Raw genomic sequence first — 21,821 nt, 5'->3', positions numbered from 1 at the left:
GGGCCCGGGGCATGCCCCCGAGCGGCGGCCGGCGCTCCGCGGCCGGGGCGGGGAGCGGGAGCGGGGCCGAGGCGGCGCGGCGGCCGGCGGCGGCGGCCTGTAGGCGGGGGCGCGGGCATGGCGGCGGCGGCGGCGGCGGCGCGGCGCGGCGGCCGCAGGTGACAGCGGCGGCAGCGCGGCGCTCCCCCCCGCCGCCGCCGCCGCCTCCCTCCCGCGCCGCCCCCGCAGCATGATCCGCGGCGCCTGGATGTACCCCCGCGGGGGCGCCGGCGGCGGGGCGGTGTGCTGCGCGCCGCGCCGCAGCGACAAGCCGGTGGCCGACCCCGAGCGGGCGCAGAAATGGCGCCTCTCGCTGGCTTCGCTGCTCTTCTTCACCGTCCTCCTCTCCGACCATCTGTGGCTCTGCGCCGGGGCCAAGCTGCGGGCGCGGGAGCGGAGCGGCGCCGGGCGGGCGCGGAGCCGCGGGCCGCGGGCCCTGCTGGCGGCCGAGCCGGCGGGCGGCAGCTGCGAGGCCTTGCTGGGGAACCTCAGCCGGGGCCCCGGCCCCGCCGGCCCCTGCCCCGCCGCCCGCGGCGACCTGGACTCGGCCTGTGCCCGGCTGCACGCCCTGCAGCGGCCGCGGGGCTCCCTGGCCGGGGCTCCCCTCCGCTCGCCCCCCGCCGCTGCCGCCGCCGTCGTCGCCCCCTTCTTCGCCTCTCCCTCCTCCAAGAGGACCTTCCTGCAGGCTTACTTTAGGAACTTCAACCTCTCCTTTTGTGATACTTACACGATCTGGGACCTGCTGCGGGAGATGGCCGGCCCGGATGGCCTGGACTGCAGCGTGGACAACCTCATGGTGGACTTGATGGTGGCGGCGGCTGGGGCGCTGGGCGGGGAGGCCTGTAGCAGCTGCGTCCAGGCGTACCAGCGGCTGGACCAACACGCTCAGGAAAAATACGAGGAGTTCGACCTCTTGCTGGAGAAGTACTTGCAATCAGAAGAGTACTCGGTCAGATCCTGCCTGACGGACTGCAAGGTAGGAAGGGGTGCTGTGCGTGCCGCCGGGTGAGCTGCATGCCGTCCCACAGCCCCTCCGAGCCCCGGGGGTCCCAGCTGCGGGAGGGTGCCGCGACCCTCCTGCCCACGGGCTGGGGGTCTCCTGCTGCCCCCGAGCCGCAGCCTGGTTGTGCCAGTGCGAGGGGTCTAGAGCCCCTGGGGCAGCCGGTAAGGGGTGGTGGGAGTGAGGGGGCAGAGCGGGGCTTGGCCGGGGCGTGCGTGCACTCACACGTCCCTGCACACACCTCCTGACACCCTGCTCCCTGCCAGCCTTGCCTGCGCTGCCTTAGGTGTGCAGGAACCTACATCCATGCGCACACGTGCACATACATCCATGCACACGCTGGGCGAGCCAGGGAGGTGCAGGGCCCCTCACCGGTGCCTCTGGCCTGCTGCCGCTGCGGAAGGTGCTGCGTGGGGCTGGGGCAGCCCAGGGCTCTGCCCGGCCATCGCTAGGCTGAGGTGAGGAGGCAAGCTGAGCTGAATCGTGGTGCTGGAGCCCCTTCCCTCACACAGCAGCTGTTCTGCAGCCCTTCCACCCCTTCTCCCCAGCGAGACAGGCTGGGGGTGCCGGGATGTGCCTCCCCCTTGGTGTTCCCCGCAGTATCGCTGCCCGTCCTCAGTCCCTGTTCTCAAAGCAAATGGGTTGCCTCCCCAAGCATCAGCCAAATCAAACCTTGGACCGGTGCTGTCCCTTTCCAAAGTGAGAGCTGCGGTCGCATCTCAGTCCAGAGCAGTTCTGCTGGGCGCTCCCCTGCCTTGTCACCAGGCTCCCCCTGTTCCGGGCTGCGTGGCTCACCTGTGCGCGCTCCCTCCGGACATCACCTCCGGGGAGCATGATGGTCTCAGGAATTAAACCTGCTTTCTGTTCCTCACAGCTGTATCCCAGAGGGACGATGGCAGGATGGTGCTTGGACACTGCCCTTCTGGGACAGTTTTGAGGGACACTTGGAGCCACAGTGGCAGTGTGGGTGGCTCTTGGTGTGGTGCTTTGTCCCCTGGGAAAGCACCGGGTGCAGTTCTGGGGACACTGAGGTGGTACCTTTCGTCAAGGACACATTGGCGAGATCCTGGCCGCTGCTCTCAGGCCCACGCTCCTGCATCGCTTTTGTAAGGAGTCGGTTTTGGAAAGGAGCTAGTGCCGGTGTTCTGGGCCGGTGCCAGGCCAGGTAATTGCAATCTGCTTGCCCAAATTCCCGCCGCGGTTTCAGAGGCACGGAGTGTTCAGCCTGGACCAAGCGGTTTGGCCCTGCTGCTCCCGTTCCACGGCGGATGGAAGGATTGTGCTCCTGTTTCCTGGGGCGCAGCAGAAGTGGGGGCTTCCTGAACTGTCTCCTGTAGCCTGTACAGATGTCCCTCGCTTCAGGCTTAGTGCTGAGTCTGGCTTGTACTTACTGGTATAAAAACCTAGAGAGAGTAGCAAAGACAGACAAGAAACTAATCATTACCTTTGTGTCTTGGGCAAGGAGATGTTGCCATGGGCTGTAAAGCATCTAGAAACGGAGCCATGCTCAGATGAGTCTTCATTAAGTGTCCCTGGTTTTAACATCCTTGATGAGTACACAGGAAACGAGCTTGGAAGATGCAGAGCTGGAGGTAGGAGCAGCAAGGCACTGACCTCCCAGCTCGCTCTGTGTCACGGTGACGGTCACATCCTTAGAGTGTCTGTGAGTACCAGCTTTGCTGTTTCACAGGCGGCGTTTGGGAAGCAACAGGAGGGCACGAGCAGCAGAGCCGACCTGTCCGCGCTCGCCCAGGGCATTCCCAGTGTGTGCCCAAGTCTGCACAAACCGGCCCTCGCCCTCGCGGCTCCTGCTTGTTTCAGTTAAGGTGATTTGATATGCATTTAGCTGCCTTTAGACTTCCACAACTGTGGGGTTCAACCTCGCCTTCTCAGTGGCTGTTCCCCATTTGTGAAGTGAGGCTAACACCAAACTCATCCAGCATGGTTGTGACGAGCGAGTTTTGGCCCGATTTCGAGTCCTTTGGACTTCAGCAGGGGCTGTCATTACTCGTTGCATTGGAAAATCCAGCTGGCGGGATTTTTAAAGCAGCCTGAGTTTGTAATTCCTATCCAGATGCTGAATAATACTGCATTTTCTGATGTGACTTGCGGCTATGCGCTGCCCATGTGAACACCCGCTTATAAGCGACAGCAGAGAGCTGTCGCTCGATGGTAACAACGCAGGAGAGCAAGTGACAGCAAAATAGGAGGAGAGTGGAGGAAAACAGAATAGACAGCTTAGCCGGTGTGAGCAGCTCCCACAAAATCCTCATAGCAGGACTCTGGCTGCAGAGAGCCCTAGAGCTGGGGAGATGGGATTTAAATACAATTTTTGGGGCTGGATCTGTGTGTGTGTCAGGGGACTGTGCGTGGTGCTGCACCGCGCGGCTGCCTCCCGTTCACAGCCTGCCCGCTCCACTGGAGCGGCTGGAAGGACGCAGGCAGGGAAGCAAGGCAGGTCCAGCTCACCTGCACGCAGGCTCGCTCTGCAGAGCCACGCAGCCCCCCGCAGGCCCCTCCCCGAGGAGCCATGTGGCTCGACAAGCAGCACAAGCAGAGCTCTGTGCCAGCCGCATCGCCCTGGTGATTTTGGCTCTTTATTGCTTCTGCTTTAAAACAACAACAAAAGCCCTGCCGGAGGAGCTCGTTCCTTCTTATGCAGCAGGTTGAGAACTTAGAAGTGGCTCAATGTTCAGGGGACCCATGAGTCCCATCGCTCCCTGTTCACAAAACCTCAGTTTCAGGGGAAAGGCAGGTGCTGTTGGGGGTGAGCAGCATCCCCAGTGTCCAAACCCCAGATCCGTCCGTGCGCGGAGCTTGGGGGATGCTCGGGGAAGGCTGTGCCAACATCTCCCTGGGAGCTGCAGGAGACAGAGATGCTGTGAAATGGTGGGGTCTCTGTAACTCAGCTGCTTAGATTACTCATTGCTGTAATACTCTCTACTCTCCCAGGCCTTTTTATTTTCTGCTTGGAAATAATCCCCAGGCAGATCCCACTCTTCTGCGTACGTTGTTGTTATTCCCGTGCAGCACTGACAGCTTCCAAATCATACTATGAAAGTGTTTTACTTGTTACTCCTACAACTAACACCAAAAATCCCTATAGCTGAGCGACAGTGAAACCTGAAAATACATTGATGGGGTTTATTGTTTGTTTGCATTTCGCGTGGGCTGGGGTTTCATGCAGGCTGCATCTCACAGCCCCTGCGGGCAGGTCCCCCAGCACCATGGGGACAGGGGAGGGAGGGGACAAAGCGGGTCCACATGCTCCACCCGTCTTCCGAAATACGTCTTGCAGTGAAGAAGACCCAAGTGGCAGCTTCTGTCGTGGTGCTGGTTAGTGCTGATGGACATAAAAAAGGTGGAAAATACTTGTGGTTTTCTGTCTGTAGGAGGGAAAAATTCATTAAATGAGTTGGGGGCAGCCACCTGCCGCCTCCATCTCCCCTCTTCATGCGTGACTTGTGCCATTTGTTGCTACAAGTCACGATGAACTTGTTGCACTGAGCGGTTGTGGTGACCTGTTGGTAGCATCCTTCCAAAGGGACCTTTGAGGAGGTCACAGCCCAGGGATGGGGACGCTGCAGCTGAATGTCCCTCGGGATCTGTAGGAACTGGTGGCTCAGGTTTTGCAGGACTTAGCACAGGAAGAAATGCCCGTCCCTCCAAAGCGAAGCCCTGTGTGATGCTTATGGCTGGTTTCTGCCATTTTTTCCCTTTTTCTGAACAGGCAAAACGCAGCGTTGCTCCAGCTCAGCGCCGCCAGATGAGGGGTTTGCTTCTGCAAAGGCAGAGCTATTTGTACTGTTTCCCTCTCCAACAGCCGCTGCCCAGAGCTCCTCTGAAAGTACACACTCCCGCTGGTACTGGGGAAAATCAAGATCTATGGGACAAAGCCGGCTGAATTAAGGACTCATTAGGTTGCAAGAAACAAAGCTGTGGAGAGAGAAGGGCTGACAGCCGGGAGCTGCAGGGCCGGGGCTGGGAACAGAGGCTGGACAGGACCTGTAGCATCTCAAATTATATTAGATTACCTGGGTTTCTCTGCACGCGTGGGCCAGTGGCTGTTGAATCCCGCTGCAGCCCTGGCCAGATCCATTTCTCCACCTCTGCTTTCCCCGTTATCCCGTCTGGGAGAGCCTGGCAGGGCAGGATTTTGGTCCTGAGGCTTTGGCGCCGTGTCGGTGTTTTCCCTGCCTTGAGCGCGCAGGTGATGCGGTGAGAGACGGAGGCCAGTCCCTGCTGCAAGGTGCCGCAGCATCGCGCCTGGCACAGCCCACGCCGAGCGCCTGGAGAGCAAATGTGTTTCTCTTGCTCCTGTTTAGCCAAAAACAGCATCAGCAATCTGTGTCTCTGCTCAGCATCCCTCCCTGCCGAGCATCTTCCTGGAAATTCAAGCACAGCGGGGCTGGGAGCTTTGGGAGGGCAATGTCCTGGGGGCACCTCGGGGCTGGGGAAGCCTCTGGGAAGAACCAAAGCAGCAGTTTTACCTCCACAGCAGCACTCGAGTTGAGTTTGGCTGGGCTTATCCAAGACGCTGCTCAACCCGGTGCACTCTGGCTCCAAGCTTGGATTGCAACTTGCTCTTTTTTGTTTGTTTGTTTTTAAACGTCAAGTCCAGAGCGAAGCTCCCACCTTACAGTTTACATGAATACTGAGGCTTGTGCCAAATCTGGGTGGGCGCCGGGTCCCTCTTGCAGCATCGCTGACCCGGTGGGTGCTGCAGGGCCCCGGGGGGCAGAGGCTGCTCCCCAGCACCCGGGCAGCTCTGGGGGCTGCACCTGCAGCTCCTCCTCAGGAACAGGCCTGGCCGCTGAGCTGGAGCTTCACCGGCACTGCGAGAGGTGAACAAACATTGCGGAGTACATTCCAGAGTAATTCTAGCAGATCAGTGCAGTCCGTAATGTGGCAGTTTTGGCAAGGCCACCTGCACGAGCTCAGCCAAGTGCATTACACACCAGTTCCCTATCCGCAAAGGTAGGCTTTTTCAGGCGTGCACAGAGATACGGGTGTATTGTATAAAGAATTGGAACTAACGGGCTGTATGGGTTTTGGCATGCGGTTACGGCAGCCGCAGCCCCCAGCTGGTTCCTGCACCTTGTCTCGGGTGCCACCAAGGTGTTTGAAAATAGAGATCAAAGATCAAAAAACAGAAGAACCAAAAACCCATTGATGAAAGGAGTTTGCTCTGTAATTTAAAAAAAAGTGTCAGGGTGTCAGAAATGTGCCAGTGGTGCCTGGGATGTGTGGGAAGGGGGATGCTGAGCTGATGCTTGGACAGTGCTGAGCTTTGCTTGGGGTCGGGACATCTGGGGGTGCCCGGTGTCTGGACCCCCAGGGTTGCTGTGGGGCCAAGCAGCCTGGGGCGGGGGCAGTGGCTGGGGGGTGCTCCCCCAGTGAATGGGGGGGTTTACTGCCGCTTCCAGAGGCGTTTGGCTGCCTGCTTTGGGCTGCTTGTCTGTTAGCGTCTGTCAGCGGTGCTTACGGGGAAAAAATAGAAGTTTATAAAGGCAGCGAGTCTGTGTGCAGCAACAGGCACGTTGGCAAACGGCGCAGGGAAGAGTGTGAGGGAGGGCGAGAGATCTGTCTCCATCAAATTGTCACCAAGTAGCTACAAGTGACGCAGACGCCAGCGCCTGTTCCTATCCCCACTGGGGCTGGATGTGTGCGAGCCCGGGTTCCTCTCTGCCTGTGCCCGTCCCCAGGAACGTGGTCCACGGGGGCTTCACCAGTGGGTGGACTGAGCTCCTTGGAGCGGCAGGCTCAGCTCCGGCGGTGACAACGCGGTGCGATGCTTCAGCGGCTAATGGTGGTTTTTTGGAAAGCGTCCGACGTGCCGTGGTCCTGCTGGGAGTCTGAGGGCTCAGCAGTGTGTGTGACGGTGTCGGCAAAATGTGTGACCTGGTAAATGACACAACCCCCCGCCGCGGTCCCCACTTGCTGTACACATCCATTGCCACCAGCTGCATGGGGTGGGCCGGATTGGGGACAGCTTGTGATGCTGCTTTTCATAACAGGCAGCGATACGCATTGTCCCCACAGACAAAGGGACCTGCTGGTGTCACACGGACTGCCAGCCGTGCGAGCATCCCCGTGCTGCACCTTCCCCGTAGCTGAACGCCAAGAGGGGGAAGAGGATGCACGTGGTGTCCGCCTAACCCAGGACGTGCTGGACCGGGCTTCACGTGTTCCCCATGCAAGGACGGGCAGGTTTGCGTCAGGAAAGGGGCCTTTTGTGCAGGGGAGGGATCGCGCGCAGCCCGGCCTCCCCTGGGCACACACAGCAGCCCCAGCCCAGATGCCCCACGAGGCTTCTCCTGTGCTGCCCACCCGCAGAGCTGCCTGCAGCAGAGGCAGGAGCACAGGAACCCCTGGCTGCCAGTGGCTGTCCCCACTGTCACCGCCATGCCATTAGGATGCGGCTCATGCCCGGCTCCGCGCAGAGGAAGCTTAGCTCTGCTGGCGTTTGAAGGGCAGTGACTCAGGGACAGTGAAATCTGTGAATGAGCTGCCGAGGCTGCTTGGGCAAGGAGTGGCCATCTGTCCCCGCTGCCTGCAGCCCCAGCTGCCTGCCCTGGGGACGCTCCGCCAGTTTGGCCTCACTCCTCGGCCCGCTTGCTTTTGCTCTCGGCTTCTCTGCGGGGCCTCTCTGCAGCCACGATGCAGGGGTGCCAGGGGGAGAAGTGATGCTGTGTGCATACAGTGGGCTCCCCGAAACTCTGCTGATGTGGCCATTGTGTTAAAAATGGCATTACCTGGCAAGGGTTTGGCTCTCCAGAGCCCTGCCTGCACGAGCATCCCGCTGCTGTTTGGCCCGGCTGCAGAAGGAAACGCTGCCTGCGCAGTGCATCCCCTTACAAGTGAAAAATACCTGTATTTGGCATCTCAGTTGATGTCTGACCTCTGCACAGCAGCTTCTGCAGCGTTTCTGTTGGATGGAGGAGTGGGAGGGCTGGCAGCAGGTCCCTGGCCTGGGGAGACAGGAGAGTGACCCCATAACCAAGCAGTGAACAGTAAAAGGAGGTAAGTCCTCGTGCTTGTCACAAAGCAGCTACTGCCAGCCCGAGGCTGGCTGGAAGCTCTGCATGATTTATTCCTCACAGCAGGGTCTCCCAACACCATCCCCAAAGTTCTGGTGTCTGCTGGAGATGGTGAGGGCAGGTCCCGTCCCACCTCAGGACCCCCCAGCCTCTCTCATGCAGGTCCTGGTTTCAGTAGAATTTCCACTTCTCGCCCAGGGAAGCATCTCTGAGCTGCCGTCTTCCCTGGGGATGCTGCGGCTTCCAAGAACTGGCATTTTCAAACCTTGAGCCAGAACATTCCCCAGCAGCAACATTACCAGTTGCTGCTTCAGCCTTGGCAAACTGAGGCGGGAGACGCTCATGGAGATGGAGAGATGTCCTCAGCCCTCTCTGGGCTGGTCCCGGCTGGGCAGGAGGTGCAGGCACAGTTTGGTGATGATTATTTCATGAGGGGCAGCTGCTCTCCCCCCACCATGTGTGGGTTGTTGCTAACAGGTCTGCAGCCCCCAGTGCAGGGAGAGGGGATGTTTGTGGGGTGTGGATGCGCCTTGGTCTGCAGAGCTCTCCAGGGCTATGTTTGACATGTTTCTTGTAGCCCCTGTTCCCGCCCCAGGGTTCTCTGAGGTGTCGGACATCTCTGTGTCTGGGGATGCATCTGCCTGCATGCCGAGCTGAGATGCTTGTGCAAGGCATGTGCAACGCCAAAGTCCTGTGATTTTGCTGCTTAGTTGGTGAATTCTAGGTGTGTGCTTTGGAGCTGTGCACCTGTTAGTTATTTGGACCTTAGTAATGGCCTCGTGAGGCCGTTTCTCTTAAACAGGCTGCAGAGCTTCCCTGTCCCATGTCCACAAAGCAAACCTGCTCGGTGGAGCTCCTGGGGCTGGAAGCTCTTGGAGCATCGCAACCTCATACCGAGCTGGCTGGGCACGTAGAAGACATATCCAAGGAGGTGCTTGTGAAAACCGAGGCATTTGACTCAGTATTTCTGAACTTTGCCCAGCATTCCCCTGTTAGATCCACAGCACGGCCGGTAACGGCACCATCCCTGGGGAGCAATCCGGCCGGGAGCATCTCCTCGCCCCCATCAGCTGGTGGGTAATGGATGACTCGTGGCACTGAAGTGTCTAGCCGCCTTTTTTTTATATCTTATCTAATGTAACAGGATGTTCTCATTATCTGTATGAATGTTTAATCTACTTTTGAACCCTGCTAAGCTCCTGGCTGCAGCAGTATCTAATGGGAGCAGATTCCTCAAGCAATGCTAATAGATTGCAGGGACCTGACTTTCCCTCTGTCCCAACTCGATTGTGTTCATCTTCAGTTTCATAGCAATCTCTAATTACTTTTTAACTAATTGGGCTACTAACAGACTAGGCTGCTGACTAACCCAGCGGTTACCTGCTGCGTTAGGGTTTGGTTTGTCCCCTGCGCAGGGCAGCCAGGCAGGACCAGGCACTGGGGGCAGTTATGGGGTGTCACAGCATCCTTGTCACCGGGGCTGCCGCTTGCTGGAAATTTCATTTCTTAGCGTCTTGTCATGACACCTCTCCAGTCTGCACATGGGTAGGTGGAGTCGCTCCTCCTTTATTACTGGGTTATTTGGGTTTTGTCGCTGCATTGACCCACACATCTCCTGGTGTCCACCCCATTCACATACATCCCTTCACACTCGCATCCTGGCCTCACCATCCTGGCGAGCTGTCTTCTCTCTAAACCTCAGCCGAAACCCTTCTGGAGAGGAGAGCACACAGCAGTGCTCTGGATTTGCTCGCTTGTCATGGGAGTACCAGTCCTTTCGGCCTTTGCTTGTCTCTCAGGCTTGTGCCCATCAGATGTTTCTCAGGACACAGCTGGTGTCCCACTCCAAGGCGCTTCCAGAGGAACAGGCTCCACAGACACTTTGTTTGGGTTAAACACATGTATTTTACAGCAGCGCCTGCAGGCAGCCCACCGGGACCGGGGCCGCCTTGTACCAGACACCGTCCACAGGCGAGTGGTCGCTGCCAGGACAAATCGGAGGGTGAGCAAAGGAGACAGACCCGGGGTGCGGCGGGACCCAACATGGGCGCTGGAGCAAGAGTTGGGGTGTGTGGGCAGCAGTGAGCAGAGCCCTTCCACCCCATCATCATCCTCTCTTGGAGAAAGGACGCGTTGATACCAAGGCGGAGTTTGCTAATTAAACTAAAACATTATTTTGTGGGAATTGTGATGTTTTTGAGCAGTGATACGGTCTCAAGAGCCTGTTGCAGGAGTGGTCATGCGGGGCTGGCAGCTGCACCACGGGGAAGGCCCTGTCCGGGTCCCAGTGGCCACAGGGCCACCACGGCAAACCTGCACTGGGCAAACTGGGAGCTGTGGTGGGAGCGAAGGGGCTGCAGGCAGCACTGGGCAGGGACTGGGCACCTGGAGGGTGCTGGGGGGTGCAGGGGAATGAGGGGACCTGTGACATGTGGGGACACAGGTACCGGCTGTGGAAGGTGAGAGGGCTTGGCAGTGGGCGCTGCCTTTCCATTTGTGCAGCTGTGGCGTTAATTAGTGTGATTATGATGACTGTTTTCCTTGGCGCTGAGGGCTGCCCAGCGCCGCTGAGGGCTGCCCAGCGCCGTGGCTCAGCGCCGCTGAGGGCTGCCCGGTGTTCTCCGCCCTTCCAGGGGGTGCTTCTCATTTCGGGACAAACCGCAGTTCCGGGCGATTCCTCCTGGGTTTGTTCCCAGGCGAGAGCTGCATCTGCTGGGATCAGCCCCAGCTTGTGCTGCTCTCTGCACGCAGCAGCCCGCGGCTGCAATGTGCAGATTAGCAAAGAAATAAACCCGTAAATGTGGTGCTCATCCCCTAGTACCGTGAACTTTGTTGCGATAAGATTTTCACCTGAGATCTGAGTGTATAAGGTGTGTGGAGGTCGTGCTTTAAAGCTGTTTTCTCTGAGTTTTCAAAGATGAGCGCTTAGGGAGTTGTGTGTGTCTCAGATTTGTTTCAAGTAGCTTGGAGGGGGGGGTTATTTTGGGGAAGCTTTATTTTTTACCTTCTACAAAAGAAGGGGGATTCAGAACTAGGAATACAAACTAAAATGCTAAAAACTACGAGCTTCTTCATGAGGTCACTGAGGTGTTGTGAGCAGGTGGCTCCGACTTGTGTTGCTTTGAGGTAATTTGGGAGTGATTTAATCAAGGCGCTCAAGGGATGTGGGTGGGAAGCTGGGGCTGGGGCTCCCTGGCCAGGGGACGGTTGGTGCCATTCCCAGCGCCGTGTCCTTGTCCCTGTTCCTGCTGGCACCTCCACCACGGTGCCCGGAGCCGCAGACAGTACCGGGGTACAATGGGCAGCGGAGCCCCCAGTTGCGAGACGGAGGACGCACGGCTCCAGCGCTGTCATCGCCAGGCAAAACTCAACATTATATTAAAAACAAAAACCAAAAAGTAAAAACAATACAAAAAAACAATAGTCACACACAATTGTGGGGTTTGGGGTTGGGTTGGGTTGATTTTTTTCATCCCCCAAACCAGAGCATGTGGACGTGGCAAGGCAGGGGTGGTGCAGCTGCAGAACTGTCAAAGAACTTACAGCTGTTACAGATATGGTGTTAGAACAGCCTATAGCAAAGCTGGGCTTTGGTTGGTTTGTTTGTGGGTTGGGTTTTTTTGGTTTTTCTAAGCTGTTTATAAAGCTCAGCGCTGTTAATGTCAGGATGGCAGGCGGCAGTAATTGAATACAATAGTAATTGGGCATTGCAGCCTGTGTTTGTGACTCCTGGCCGTGGCCGTGAGCATTCCCTTCATCCTCTGCCATCCGAGGGGGCTCTTCTGTGCCCCCCCGGCGTGTCCTGCTTCCCGCGCTGCATCCTGATGTGCCAGAGCCTGGAGAGATGCCCGAGCGGCTCATTAGCAGTGCTCATTTCCCTGTGTCCAAGATTAATGAGGCGCAGCCGCTCCAGATGCTCATCTCAGGCCACGGTGGAGCTGTGAGTGCGGGAGGGGGGGAGCGGGCAGGTTTTGGTCTGGCAGGGTTTGCTGGGTGTACATGGTGTCCCAATGAGCTCCTCGGGGTGCAGGTGGGTGGGGGGGTCTGGGGAGGACGATTTTGGGCAGGAGGTCTGGTCCGAAGGAGCGGTGGAGCTTGCGGGATGCTCATGGACCACCCGGCCCCACGTGGCTTCCTCAGTCAAAAGAGCCAAATAATGCAATTAAACACAGCAAGTCTTGCCTTTTCTATACAAAATGAGATTATTTTGTAGGGGAAGGTTTCCCGCTTCCCCGCTGGTCTGCAAATCCCCCTGCCAGAAAAGCGGGTGCTGGGCTGGGGATGCTGCCCATGCCTCTAATTAGGGAGAAGGGTTCGTTTGAGCAGGGCTGGGCCCCCTGCGCCATCCTGGGGGAAACTTCCCAAGTGTTGCTTCCTGCTCTCATGGGAAAAGAGGACTGAATTACAGCTGGTGGTCCCAGTGGGCATCCACGTTATCCTGAGCACCGTCCCCTGTGCGAAGGTGCCGCATCCCAAGGATGCTGCTGCATCCCGGCCCCTTGGTCTGAGCTGGGGCGGTTCAGGAGGCAGTGGCGGTGTTGGCAGAGAGCTGGCAGCAACCAGATTGGAAACAGCCCAATTACTTCAAAAAATGAGTATGGTGGTTTGTGCAGAAGTAGGAAGAACGCAGACAGGCTCTGAAAAAGCTGTTTGGTGGGGGATGCTCTCCTCGTGCGGGCAGCAAGGAGCTCGATTTGGCACCGAAGCAACTGCAAAGTGTCCGAACAGCTGACTGCTGCTCCCAGGGGTCGGTGGCAGTGTGAGCAGACAGGTAGCTGTTGGAAATCCATTTCATTTGGGGTTTCTTTAGTGTCTTTTATGATGCAGATGGAGAGCCTGTCCTCCTCCTTGCGTGTAAATCGGGTGGCTGAACTTGGCTCCTTTCCTGGGCAGCAGAACTCCTTGTGCTTTCTCGGAGTCGTCGCGCCAGTCCTCTGAGCTAAAACACGCAGGAAGAAGGCACCAAAATAGAGCTTTTTGGAGTTCAGGTCACTTATATTTACTTGGTGAGGCTGGAGATCAGCCAAAAAGCGAAAACAGAATGGAAGAAACCCTGATTGCAACCAAGCTCCCTTCCTGAACAAACCATAAAGGGCAAGAATGGAAAACAATGAGCTTTCCCCATTGTTTTAAGCCGAGAATAAATTTCTTCCTGTCCTAAATTCTCACGCGTCCTTTATAGCAGCAGGAGAAAGCAGATCGCGTTGGGTGAGCTCGGACATATCGAAAGCTACTGAAAAAGCAAAGCGTTGAGGCTGCTGCTTGAGCATCCCAGGGAGGTTGGATCTTGCCGGGAACGCTGATTGTCGCAGGTGTGTGACAGGAGGACGCTGGAGCTCTGCAGGTCTGCCCGCGTCCCATGCCGGCCCTGCTGCGCCAGCCGCTCTGCACCGCGGTTCTGAACAGGTCTGGGTGATCCCATCACGCACAGCCTGGGGATCCCCACTGCAGCACCCAGAGCACCCCACGTCAGCACCCCACAGCGCCGGTGCTGCCCTCAGGGCAAGTGGGTGTCCTGGGAAGGAAAGGGAAAAAGGCACGTGGAAAATCCTGGTGCTGGTCCCAGTTTGTGGGTGAGAGCATCTCCTCTGCGGCGACTGTGGTACCACCAGCTCTCTGCAGCCTTTCGCTCCGTATTTCCATTAAATTCACGGGGATGTTGTTGTCTGAGACCCCAGCCCTCCACCAAACTTCTTGCTCTGAGTCAACAGAAACATATTAGGGGGAGAACATGCAGATCCACGGGGAGTCTGCTCCTTCAAGCTGCGTTTCCAGAGGAGAGCAGGATGAGCCCAAGCACCTTCCCACCGAGCTCTCGGGAGTCTCCTGTGCCAGCTGTGGGACCAAACCACAGGTCTCTGCAACCCAAAGGCAGCACTGGGACAGCAGGTGACAGCAGGTGACAGCCACCATCCTCTGCCGCGGGACAGGACATGGCCCTGGTTGGAGTCATGAATGTGACCGGGGCCGGGGAAACAGCGCGGGGGAGAGAGGGAGATGATTCAGGGCTGGGAGGGAGACTTGGCGGAGATGGGAGAGAGTAAATCAGTCGAGCCTGGCGAAGTTATGACTAAACGGGGAGCGTGATACATCTGCAAATATTAGAAATGTGTAAACAGAGAGGAGAGAGAGGGATGGTTTGTGGAGTGATTGAAGGGAATGAACTTTTGGATGGAGAAATGTAGGTCAAGTACGAAGGAAAACTGGTAGGCAGCGAAATAAGTGTTTTCAGTGGTAAAACAAGCTCCTCGGGAAACACGAGACGGTCCCGCTGGTGGAGATGTGTAACCCAAGGGCCTGGAAAATGGGGTGAGTGGGAGGGACGGACTCGTGTGTCCCACCTGCACCTTCCAGCCGCACGCCGGGACCGGTCACACCAGCGGCACCGGTCTGGGTCCCTGCGGCTGTGCTGGGTGACCTGGTTACCCCACACATGTGGCTTGTGGGGCTTCACATCCAGCAGTTCCGTGTCCTGTGGCACCCCGAGGGTTCGGTCCTGGGACGTGGGGAGCAGCATCCTGGCCTGGGGGAGCCCCCGCCGGCCCCATGCACCGTGGGCCCATTGCAGATTTGATCCCTTTTCCGTTCCTGACCCGTTTGCGGGTGGATGCTGGGGTCACATACAACCCTGCGAGCTGTGTATATGCGCTTCATTCACTTCCTATTTATTATTTATAACTGCGAAGCACTGACAAGCCAGTGCAAGAGAGACATGTAAGCAGCGGGACATTGTTGGTGCTGCGGAACTTGTTGCATAGAAAAAGCCCAAATGCCTAATCACAAAAAGCGAGTGGCAAGTTATCTTTGGTTTTATTCTGGGGCATCTCTTAGTTCTTGTTTAAATTCGCAGGCTGTTTGTGGTGTAGTTAATGCAGCTGGGTTTTAATCCTGAAAATGTTGTGGCTTGAGGGGGTGAGTAACAGCATTGTGTGGAAACCGGGACCGGCCGAGTCCTCGGAGCGGAGCGGGGCCGTGTCCCACCTGGACAGGCCGGGGTGGTTTGGGGCCTGAGTGATTAACGTGCAGGGGGCCGGGGAGCCCAAGCAGGGCTGAATTCCCGCATCCCGGTGAGTGCTCTGACCTCAGGGCTGGTGGCTGCTCTGAAAGGCTTGTGTCCTGCTCCCAATTAAACTTCTAGTGATGAAAGCGCCACCAAAACTAACACACTTCCATCAACATTCTGGTTTGCATGATTTGGCATTTTCCAGGAAAAAAAAAAAAAAAAAAAGAAACTAAAATAACTTGCCAAGAATTTCCCAACTAGCTTTAATTCTGAGACACTACCGGGGTCCAAACAAGCGATGATAAGGATCTATGGAAACATGGGGAAACAAAGAAGCGATGTTATAAAGCCTCCAGAAAATAAAACTGCAGCTGGAAGGAGGAGCACGGGGTTTTTCTCCAAGCACGCCGAGGAGGGAGAATTCATTCCCTTTGAATCACGGGGAGTCCTTTCGACTCGGTTTCAAAGGAAGTTGGCTGTGGTCGTTAACGTGACCTTCACTGCGTCCCCAGTGCCCAGATGTGTCCAGAGATGAGCTGGAAGTGCCACCGAGGCTGCTGCTGTTTCTTGCAGCCTGAGGAATGATTTCTCCCCATGAGAAACCAGAGATCTCCCTCCCTTTTACAGCAAAGACAAACCATTTCCCCCTGTGCCTGATGCTCGGGAGATAAGGAGGGATGCGGGAGATACGGTCTTAACCGAAGCCATCTGGGCCGTGCCCGGCTGGCCGCGATGGGCACGAACGCACGGCGGGTGGGGGGAGAGCTGGCTTTGCTGGGGAAGGGGGACAGCATGGGCTGGGGGGCAGGAATTCCCCCAAACCAGGTGGATGGGTGAGGAAGGTGGCGTTTGGTGGCAAAGGGACCAGCCCGGGGCAGAGACCTTTGGAAATGGTCAAAAAGGCTCAGCCCATGCTCCGTTTTGCTGTCCCTTGGCCCGTGGTCAGAGCTGATGGGGACCAAAGCGCTTTAGAGCAGATGTAAATCCCTGCCCTGCCCTGGGGGTGTCTGGCGGGGGAGACGCTCTGGGACGGGATAAGCGGTGCTTGGATTTTCACACGATGGACTGAGCTCTTGGGCCACCAGCCTTGGCAGAATCACTGTGATCTCTGCAGTGCCCGTCTGTAGGGGACGTTACTCCGTGTGCTCACTTTGCTCTACTTCTGCGGTGGTTTTAGCTTGTAAGGCGAGTCCCACAGCCCCAGCAGTTCAGCGGTTTATTTTAATTGATCAGTGAGTTCAGTAAGTGACCCCTGTGTACTGACATACTCGTCACCGTGGTCAGGATTTAAAGGGTGGCTACAAAGCAGATGGAGATGCCCCTTTTACAAGGAGTCCCGTGGAAAAGATGAGGGGCGATGGGTACAAGTTACTCCTGGGGAGATTCTGATTTGGCACAAGAGGAAGTTTTTTCCTGATGAGAACAATCAGCCATTGGGATAATCTCCCCAGGGAAGTGGCAGATTCCCCAAGATTGGACACTGTTAAGATTCAGCCGGACAGGATGCTGGGCCAGCTTGTCTAGACTGTGCTTTTGCCAAGAAAGGTTGGACCAGATGATCCCTGTGGTCCCTTCCAACTGGGGTTTGATGATTGTGTGATTTCTGGTGTGAGCTGGGAGCTCTCCCTTCCCCTTCCCTCCGTGTCTCTGTGATGCTTTGGCTACCCCAGCCATTGGGGAGGTGACACGTCCCTCTCGGTGGCTTCTCCTAGGCTGTCTATAAGGCCTGGCTGTGCTCCGAGTACTTCAACGTGACCCAACAGCAGTGCCGGCAGCGGATCCCATGCAAGCAATACTGCCTGGAGGTGCAGACCAGGTGCCCGTTCGTGTTACCGGACAATGACGAGCTGATCTATGGAGGTTTGCCTGGCTTCATCTGTACGGGTAAGGAGGTCCGGGGAGCGGGGACGGGGTCCCGCACACTCGGGGGGCACCAGGGGACGGGGCAGAGGTGGGTGCTCGTGAGCCCCGTCGTGCTTTGCAAGCCACGTGCCAGGTTTTGGAGGCTTTTTGGGGTGGAAGGGGAGGAGGCGCAGCGTGGAAACGCTGCTTGACCGCCGAGACACGGCCATCTGTGCCTGAGGTGTAAGCAGTTAACGGGGACACAGCAATTAAAGCCCTTCTGCTAATTGAAAGCTAATCAAGCATGCGAGGAGCTGCAGGTGATGGGTTTAAAGCAAGGCTGGGATATTTAACCGCTACAAGCAGCCTTTGGGGTGTCCCAGGGCTGTGCTCTCTGCACGCGGGTCCAGGCTGGCAGCCCCATGGGGACCAGTCCTGGGGGGTGTCTGGGTGTCCTGCTTCTCGGGCTCTGTCCCGGGGCTCGTCCTCTCCTGCTCACCCTCCTCTTCCTCCGCTTCCTTCCCGCAGGGCTGCTGGAGAACCCGCTGCCCGACGAGGAGGCCAAGTGCTGCGAGGTGCAATGGGACTCCTGCGACCACCCCCCAGACAGCAGCGACAACACATCCCCCCAGTCCACGGCCTCCGAGTCCCTCCATTTCCACCGCCACGACCCCCATCTCCATCACCAGCGGCACAACCACTACCACCTCTACCACCACCACCACCACCACCAGTACCACCAGCCCCACTCCCCGTCCTTGCTGCCGGTCTCCGCAGGGTCTCGCCTCGGCAGCAGCAGGATCAGACTCTGCGTGCTGGTCCTGATGCTTCTCCACACCATGGTGTCCTTCTCCAGCGTGCACGGTGGGGCGGCCGGCGGGGGGCTCAGCCTGGAGAGCCTCCCCACCCTGGAAGAGAGCGTGGCAAGGGACGAGTGACACACAGGGGACAGCCGACCTCCAAGAAGAATGCCAGATCTTTTTTCCACGAAGGGGGGGGCACATGCTATTCCTCCAATGGGAGGCACGGGATTGGGGGTGACGCACACACACACACCCCCGCACATACCCCCAAGAGCTGCTCGCTGCGGGGCATCCCCGTGATGAAGAGTCTCTAATGCGCACAGGGCTGCGGGACTCGGCTTTGAGAAGGGTTCGGTCAGTGGCAGCCGGGCAGCGCGGCGAGAGGCTGGTGCGGGAAGGTACGGCACGGGGGAGGCAAGGGAGGGGGTCCCTGCGCAAAAAGGGTCCCTGTGGAAAAGGGGTCCCCGTGGGATGGCCACGCATCTCCCGGCCACCTGCCGCGAGTGCCTTGGGTGCCCGCCAGTGATGCCAAGGGTCTGACGGTCAGTCTCGCCCCGGTTCTTTTCCTCTTCGGTCCATAAATCCCGACAGGGTGGGGGCAGCAGCCCTCTGCACAGCTCCTGTCCTGAGGAAAAACCCACCAGTTCAAGGCAGAGCACCCTCGTGGGGTGCAGTGTCCTCAACGTGCGTTCCCCGCGCTGATGGGATCTGGGGGGCAGGAGTGGTTCAGAATTACGTTACACTGTGGTACTACTCGGGGTTCGTCTCATGACGTCCCCGAGCTGCTCCCCCAGCCTTGCCTCTCCCTCTCCTCTGTGCAAGGAGGTGGGGAGGCGGGGAGGAGACACGGGGCAGGAGGGACACCCCCAGCGTTCCCGTCTCCCCCTTTGCCAAGCATCCTCATGATTTGCTTTAATTTTTTTTTCCTTCCTTTCGGGCCTGGAGCGGCTGGTCTCCAAGGGGAGTTAGGGAGATGTGAGCCCGGCAGTGCACAGGCTACGCCAGGGAGTGCGTGTCCAAGGCGTCCGTCCTTCCGTCCTTCCCAGCTACAAATCATGGGCTGGATGGCAGAAGGGCTGGGGAAATCTGGCCTGTAGGGAGAGTCTCCCACACAAAGAAAAAGCGCTAATGAAGCCCAGCTGGGGAAGAGAGGCTTTGTGAATACTTTTTAGCCGTGGGTGCCCCCCCCAGATCAGAACATTTGCAGGAGCCTGGCTGGGAGCGCTGGACTCGGCCGGGCAAGGTGCTGGCTGCTGCAGCCTCGCTACCTCCCTTGTTTGTTCTTTTTAACCTGAGCGCAGCAAATCCAGAGATCCAGCCCCAAACAGGCGTCAGATCCCGCTTTCCTAGGAAACTCCCAAATTCTGCATCTGCCCACCAGGACCCATTTGCAGGAGGGATGCTGTGAGGTCGTACATGGGGGACACAGCTCTGCGTCTCCGGGCTGAGCACCAGAGACAAGAAAAGTCGTTCTGGGTGTGGGTGAAGGGTGCGTTTTAGCACGAGTCAGCTGCGAAGTGTCCCGGTCGTGCTGTGGGTGTGAACCTGCTCGGTGCCTACAGAGGATGCGTGTGAGGGTCCCTCTGTTTCTGGGCTGGTGCTTCCCGGGGTGATCATGGGGTGGATGGAGCAGGGGGAATGTCCTCCTGCATCTCAAACTCGTCCCAGATCCCAGTGAGGCTCCACGGAGTTGAGGATTGTAAGAGTTTTGTGGTTTCTGGTGTGTTGAGGTGAAGCAAACCCAAGCAGAGCCCCGTGGGCAAAGCTGCTTCCTACCTGGTGGGAGGGAGGAAGGCAGAAGTACCAGCATCTCGGGGGAAGATCACCTTTCCAGGTCATTTCCAGCCCATTTCCAGCCCAAAGAGGCTCTGGGAAGCAGCTGGATGTTTGATTTCTGCTTTGACTTGAATCTCAGAGCTTTGGGGTGATGTTTACACGTTCTCAGTTACCTGTTACCAAAGTCCCGCAGATACAGAGCCTGTGAACCCGCTGTCCCTCGGTTGCTGGGCTAGGAGAGCTGGTGCTTGTGGAAGATGCAGGTTTCCCGAGCAGATTTCCTTGCCGTCGCTACCCAGAAAAGGTAGGACGATTCTTGTTTAATCATTTTCAGCCTAGTTTACACCCCCGTGAGAACCTGGACGTGCAACAGTTCAGGAAATAGGGATCCGAATCCTCTGTTTGCTGCTGAGCAGCGAGCGGTGTAGCTGCTGGGATGACTCGCAGAAGCACGCAGGGAGCCCTGCGCCCGCCTCCAGATCCAGCTCCTTCTGAGCGAAATTAGATTTTTCATGTACTGCCAAGAGTTAAGCTAATTGCAGGCGCCTCTCTCGCAGATCGGCTGCGGACAGTCTTCGAGCGACTCATCGAGAGAGAGAAGAATAGCCCAGTGTGGTGCGTCAGCCGGTGGCCCTGAGTCACCGGCCCTATTCATTGTGTGCCGGGGTGACACTGAGCAGCGCCCGAGCCTGCGCAGACACCGCGGTGTTCGTGGTCTTCATGATGTTCGTGGTGTTCCGGGCTCGGTTTTTCTTCACCACGCGTGTGTTTGGAGCCCGTTCCAGAGGGGTCCGTGCCCTCGTGCGCACGCCAAGGCGGAGCAGAGCCATGGGGCGGGCAGAGCAGAGCTATGGAGCGGGCAGCACAGAGCCATGGAGCGGGCAGAGCAGAGCCATGGGGCAGGCAGAGCAGAGCCATGGGGCGGGCAGAGCAGAGCTATGGAGCGGGCAGCGCAGAGCCATGGGGCGGGCAGCACAGAGCCATGGAGCGGGCAGAGCAGAGCCATGGGGCGGGCAGAGCAGAGCTATGGAGCGGGCAGCGCAGAGCCATGGAGCGGGCAGCGCAGAGCCACGGAGCGGGCAGAGCAGAGCCATGGGGCGGGCAGAGCAGAGCTATGGAGCGGGCAGCACAGAGCCATGGAGCGGGCAGAGCAGAGCCATGGGGCAGGCAGAGCAGAGCCATGGGGCGGGCAGAGCAGAGCCATGGAGCGGGCAGCGCAGAGCCATGGAGCGGGCAGAGCAGAGCCATGGAGCGGGCAGCGCAGAGCCGTGGGGCGGGCAGAGCAGAGCCATGGAGCGGGCAGCACAGAGCCATGGGGCGGGCAGAGCGGAGCCATGGGGCGGGCAGAGCAGAGCCATGGAGCGGGCAGAGCAGAGCCATGGGGCGGGCAGAGCAGAGCCACAGAGCGGGCAGAGCAGAGCCACGGGGCGGGCAGAGCAGAGCCATGGGGCGGGCAGAGCAGAGCCATGGGGCGGGCAGAGCAGAGCCGTGGAGCGGGCAGCGCAGAGCCATGGAGCGGGCAGAGCAGAGCCATGGGGCGGGCAGCGCAGAGCCACGGAGCGGGCAGCGCAGAGCCATGGGGCGGGCAGAGCAGAGCTATGGAGCGGGCAGCACAGAGCCATGGGGCGGGCAGAGCAGAGCCACGGAGCGGGCAGAGCAGAGCCATGGAGCGGGCAGAGCAGAGCCATGGGGCGGGCAGAGCAGAGCTATGGAGCGGGCAGCACAGAGCCATGGGGCGGGCAGAGCAGAGCCACGGAGCGGGCAGAGCAGAGCCATGGAGCGGGCAGCGCAGAGCCATGGGGCGGGCAGAGCAGAGCCATGGAGCGGGCAGCGCAGAGCCACGGAGCGGGCAGAGCAGAGCCATGGGGCGGGCAGAGCAGAGCCACGGAGCGGGCAGAGCAGAGCCATGGGGCGGGCAGCACAGAGCCACGGAGCGGGCAGAGCAGAGCCACGGGGCGGGCAGAGCAGAGCCATGGGGCGGGCAGAGCAGAGCCATGGAGCGGGCAGAGCAGAGCCATGGGGCGGGCAGAGCAGAGCCGTGGAGCGGGCAGCGCAGAGCCATGGAGCGGGCAGAGCAGAGCCATGGGGCGGGCAGAGCAGAGCTATGGAGCGGGCAGCGCAGAGCCACGGAGCGGGCAGAGCAGAGCCACGGAGCGGGCAGCGCAGAGCCATGGAGCGGGCAGAGCAGAGCCACGGAGCGGGCAGAGCAGAGCCATGGGGCGGGCAGAGCAGAGCCACGGAGCGGGCAGAGCAGAGCCATGGAGCGGGCAGCGCAGAGCCATGGGGCGGGCAGAGCAGAGCCATGGAGCGGGCAGAGC

At 58.6% G+C, this 21,821-nt stretch overlaps 1 protein-coding gene across 1 annotated transcript; it reads left to right on the top strand.

Annotated features, from left to right (window-relative positions):
• Nucleotides 1-229: 229 nt before the first annotated feature.
• On the top strand, nucleotides 230-17,862 carry NALF2 (NALCN channel auxiliary factor 2; the record flags this gene model as incomplete). Its single annotated transcript, XM_080352593.1, has 3 exons — nucleotides 230-1,015; nucleotides 16,795-16,966; nucleotides 17,453-17,862. 3 exons carry the CDS (start codon nucleotides 230-232, stop codon nucleotides 17,860-17,862), a joined length of 1,368 nt encoding a protein of 455 aa, XP_080208719.1.
• Nucleotides 17,863-21,821: the final 3,959 nt, after the last annotated feature.

Source organism: Nesoenas mayeri, assembly GCF_963082525.1.
Source record: "Nesoenas mayeri genome assembly, chromosome: 13".
Taxonomy (NCBI): Eukaryota; Metazoa; Chordata; class Aves; order Columbiformes; family Columbidae; genus Nesoenas; species Nesoenas mayeri.
The sequence above is the reverse complement of the archived record's forward strand: the minus strand, read 5'-3'. Positions and strand labels throughout refer to the sequence as shown.